The following is a 4,737-nucleotide window of genomic DNA, read 5'->3' on the forward strand; positions in this document are numbered from 1 at the left end:
CTACAAACAATTTAAAAAAAAAAAAAAAAAGCCAAGCATGGTGGTGCACACCTGTGGTCCCAGCTACTCTGTAGGCTGAAGTGGGAGAATTGCTTGAGTCTGGGAGATCAAGGCTGCAGTGAGTAATGATGGTATCACTGCACTCCAGCCTGGGCAACAGAGCAATGTATCTGATAAAGAACAAGTACTTCGTAACTCAATAAGAACACAATGCAATTTTGTTTTTTAATGGGCAAAGGATGTAAAGACACTTCACAATAGAAGTTACATGAAAAGACACTCAATGTCATTAGTCATTAGAGATACGCAAATTAAAACCACAATGAGATACCTGGTGGAGTGGCTAAAACTAACAAAACTGACAATACTATGTGCTGACCAGGATATAAAGCAGGTGGAAATTTTATATATTGCTGTCAGGATTGCACAATGGTACAGCCACTTTGGAAAACATTTTGGCAGTTGAAACATAGTATATTTAGGGCTCAGTATTATCTAGGTTTTAGGCATCCACTGGGGGTCTTATCAAAGGTAAGTGGGTAAACAAACTGTAGGATATTCATACAATTCAATACTACTCAGCAACTCAGAGGAATGAACTATAGACACAAGCAACCACGTAGATGAATCTCTGAAGCATTATGTAAGTGAAAGAAGACACACAGGAATGACAACATACTGTATGATTACATTTATACACAAGTCTAGAAAAGGCAAAACTATGTTGACAGTTCAGTGGTTGCCAAAGCCCAGGCAGTGGGGTCTACACTGACCACAAATGGGCAAGAGAAAAGTTTTAGTGGTGATGGAAATGTTCGGTATCATATACATTTGTCAAAACTCAGTGAAAGGTACACTATAAAGGTGGTAATTTTTATGGAATATAAATTTTACCTCAATAAAGCTGATTAAAAGAAATCTATAAATATTTAAGAAATTTAAGTGACAGATCCATGAAAGATAACTCAACTTTACTAGTAATCAAAAAATATACTACAATAGTCCTCCCCTTATCTGTAATTTTGCCTTCTGTGGTTTCAGTTACCCACAGTCAATTGCAGTCCAAAAATAGGTGAGTATAATACAGTAAGATATTTTGAGAGAAAGAGAGCTCATATACACATAACTCTTACAACAGTATGTTGTTACAATTGTTCTGTTTTTTTAGTTATTGTTCATCTTTTACTGTGCCTAATTTATAAGTTAAATTTTATCATAGACATGCATATAGAGGAAAAAACATGGTATATTTAGGCTTCAGTACTATCTGCAGTTTTAGGCATCTACTGGGGGTCTTGGAAAGTATGCCCCAAAGATAAGAAGGGACTATGGTACTACCATTTTTTCAACTATTTAATTGACTAAAAATGATTACAGTATCCAATAAAGAGTACCTAAAAATGGGCATTTTTTTTAAAAAATAAAGAAACCAGGTCTCTCTGTATTGTCTAGGCTGGCCCCAAACTCTTGGGTTCAAGCAATCCTCCCTGAGTAACTGGGACTATAGGCACACACCACTGCACCTGGCTTGGGCATTCTTATACACTGTTGGGGTTGATGTATGAAGGTACAACTTTTCTGAGAACGTACGTTTGAAAAGCCTTAAAAACATTCAAATCCTTTGATCAAACAATTTAAATTTTTTCTCTCTCTCGCTTTTTGTTGTTAGACAGGGTCTCACTCTGTCACCCAGGCCAGAGTGCAATGACACCATCACAGCTCACGGCAGCCTCAATCTCTCAGGATAAAGCGATCCTCCTGTCTCAGCCTCCTGAATGGCTGGGACTACAGGCACATGTCACCATGTCCAGCTAAGTTTTGTATTTTTGTAGAGACAGCTCTGACTATGTTGCCCAGGCTGGTCTCCTGGCCTGAAGTGATCCTTCTGACTCAGCCGCCCAAAGTACTGGGATTACAGGTGGTGTGAGCAACCACACCTGACCAAGCAATTTGAATTCTACTAATTTATCCTGAGGAAATAATCAGGGAGGTGCAAAAAATAGGCCAGGCATGGTGGCTCATGCAAGTAATCCCAGCACTTTGGGAGGCCGAGGTGGGCGGATCACCTGAGATCAGGAGTTCGAGAAGTCTGGCCAACATGGTGAAACCCCATCTCTACTAAAAATACAAAATTAGCCAGGCATGGTGGCATGTGCCTGTAATCCCAGCTACTGGGGAGGCTGAGGCAGGAGAATCATTTGAACCTGGGAGGCAGAGGTTGCAGTGAGCCGAGGTCACACCACTGCACTCCAGCCTAGGCGACAAAGCGAGACTCCATCTCAAAAAAAAAAAAAAAAATTATAAATAAACATGTTTATTCAGCACTATTTATTGAAGATGATTAAATTATAGGCTTTTTAATAGGATGGAATATTATTCAGCTAATTTAAATGCACACATGTATGGACGTGCACACATGTATGGACGTGCACACATGTATGGACGTGCACACATGTATGGACGTGCACACACACACAAATTCGCAATGTTCCCCTGGGTGTAAAAAGCGACCAATCCTGCCTAATTGACACTAGAAGCCCTTTACGGACAAACAAGAAGCCTAGGATTTCAGATAAGTAAACACATATACAATGTCTCAACAATATCTGTGGAAAATTGGTATTACTCTATACCTTTAGATCATCATCAATTTTTTCCCATTCTTCAGCTGTAAAACTGGCTGCTGTTGCTGCTGGTTTATCTTTCCTCAAAGCTCTACTTTCAGGGGCCAAGGCTTCAAGGTGCTTTTCACAAAATTCTGTAAGTTCAGGATAATATCCTTCCTCGCCAGACCTTAAAAAGAAATAAATAAGTTTTAGAGTTAGCACCTTATTTAGGATCATCTAGACCAGTGGTTTGCAGGCTGGGTTCCATGGAGCCCTAACGTTCTGTGGAGATCTCAAGGGCTGCTTCCCAGTCTCTTTCCTCAACCCGCACAGTCTCAATTTTTACCCATTAATCTACGGAACGATACAATGAAGAAAAAAAAGGAACTCCAAAGGAACCAATTTTCATCATACACTTTAAAAATTGGATAAGGGTGAGTGGGGCGGGGTGGTCCCCAGCACCGTGGAGGCAGTGGGGCTGCTCCGCGGAGTTGGCGTGGGTTCTGGGTTCATCCCGGCACCACCACGTGAATGGGTTCCTTTAAGATCACTCTGAGGTCTGACCCGCGGCTGGCATAAAAAGTACTCTGTTCCTGAAAGTACACCTTTCACAGCAGTCTTATAGTTTGCAACAGAAGAATTTCAGAATTTCAAGTTCCTGCTCCAAGAAGTGCAATTATTATCAATGATGGAATATTAATAAATCCCGTACAGACTGCTGGAAATGTTTTTCTAAAACATGGTTCAGAACTGCGAATTATTCCTAGAGTCATGATGGAAGTTGTTAATATTGGCTGCTTGGAACATACAATTACCTTTCAGAATAAATATTGGTATTTTTTGTTGCCGTAAAATTGAAATCAGGCATTTAACGCACGATGAAAACACCAAGAGTCAATGAATAATAAGACTCATCTGTCCCTTTTTGTTGTCTGTACTCTTCATGTGAAGAGGGAATGCATATGAATTAAGCGTAATAGTGTCACAGAACATTGCTACCTCACACACAAACAGGTAGTTTGGGGTAAATGGATTATCCAACTATTTTATAACTGGGCATTTCTGATAATTTTTTGGAAAACATTTGAAACATTAAAATTTACTGCATCTTACATATTTGTCTGAGTTAAAAATATAAAAAGAATTATGGATCATGGATGGCAATTTGTTTGATAGCATCTGGTTTGCAGACTCATAGTTTGATTTTTAATTAAATATATAGCTTATGATGAAGTCAATAAACATATCAATGAATAGTTAACTATATTAAATTTTTATCAGGCTGGGCGCTGTGGCTCAGGCCTGTATTCCCAGCACTTTGGGAGGCCGAGGCAGGCGGATCACTCGAGGTCAGGAGTTCGAGAACAGCCTGGCCAACATGGCGAAACGGACTCTCTACTAAAAGTACAAAAATTAGCCAGGCAAGGCAGCGAGCGCCTGTAATCCTAGCTACGTGGGAGGCTGAGGCAGGAGAATCGCTTGACCCAGAAGGCAGAAGAGGTTGCAGTGAGCCAACATCACGCCACTGTACTCCAGTCTGGGTGACAGGGAGAGACTCTGTCCCAAAAAAAAAAAAAAAAAAATTGTCATTTACTTTTTTTTAAGTTTCAAATCTCATGTATCATATAAATTTCAGTTTAATATCAACCAAAGAAACAAAACTTTAGCAAAAATGGAATGATATTTTCTCTTCAACATATGTATGTTCATATGTTCATTTTGTACATGATATTAAACTCATAAAGTCAGTATTAGAAACTGGCAGAAAGATAATTTGGACTTCCTTTTCAACAAGGATTTTCTGTTCATAGTTAAATTTTTTTTTTCAAAGAGGTAGGAAGAAAATGGCAGATAAACAGCTTAAACAAAACACCCTGAAATTCAACCACTCAAGGAACAGAATTCTTTCCTTAGAGAGTTAAATGGAGACATCTGTTCCTTTTATTTTAAGGAAAATCAGTCTTTTCCCATTCTTTTGTAGGTCTGTTCATTCTTACATTTCTAGAAAAATATAAATAAATTTCATTTCCCACTTTGGGAGGCCGAGGCGGGCGGATCACAAGGTCAGGAGATCGAGACCACGGTGAAACCCCGTCTCTACTAAAAATACAAAAAATTAGCCGGGCGAGGT

General features: G+C 39.3%; 1 protein-coding gene across 1 annotated transcript in view; it reads right to left on the minus strand.

Annotated features, from left to right (window-relative positions):
- SPAG1 (sperm associated antigen 1) overlaps positions 1-4,737 on the minus strand; it is a 125,127-nt gene that overhangs the window by 104,234 nt on the left and 16,156 nt on the right. The window contains exon 3 of the mRNA XM_011966736.1: positions 2,634-2,793. Coding sequence (XP_011822126.1) covers positions 2,634-2,793 — 160 coding nt within the window. The remainder of the gene's footprint in view (positions 1-2,633; positions 2,794-4,737) is intronic.

This window comes from Mandrillus leucophaeus, unplaced genomic scaffold (genome assembly GCF_000951045.1).
Source record: "Mandrillus leucophaeus isolate KB7577 unplaced genomic scaffold, Mleu.le_1.0 Scaffold770, whole genome shotgun sequence".
Taxonomy (NCBI): Eukaryota; Metazoa; Chordata; class Mammalia; order Primates; family Cercopithecidae; genus Mandrillus; species Mandrillus leucophaeus.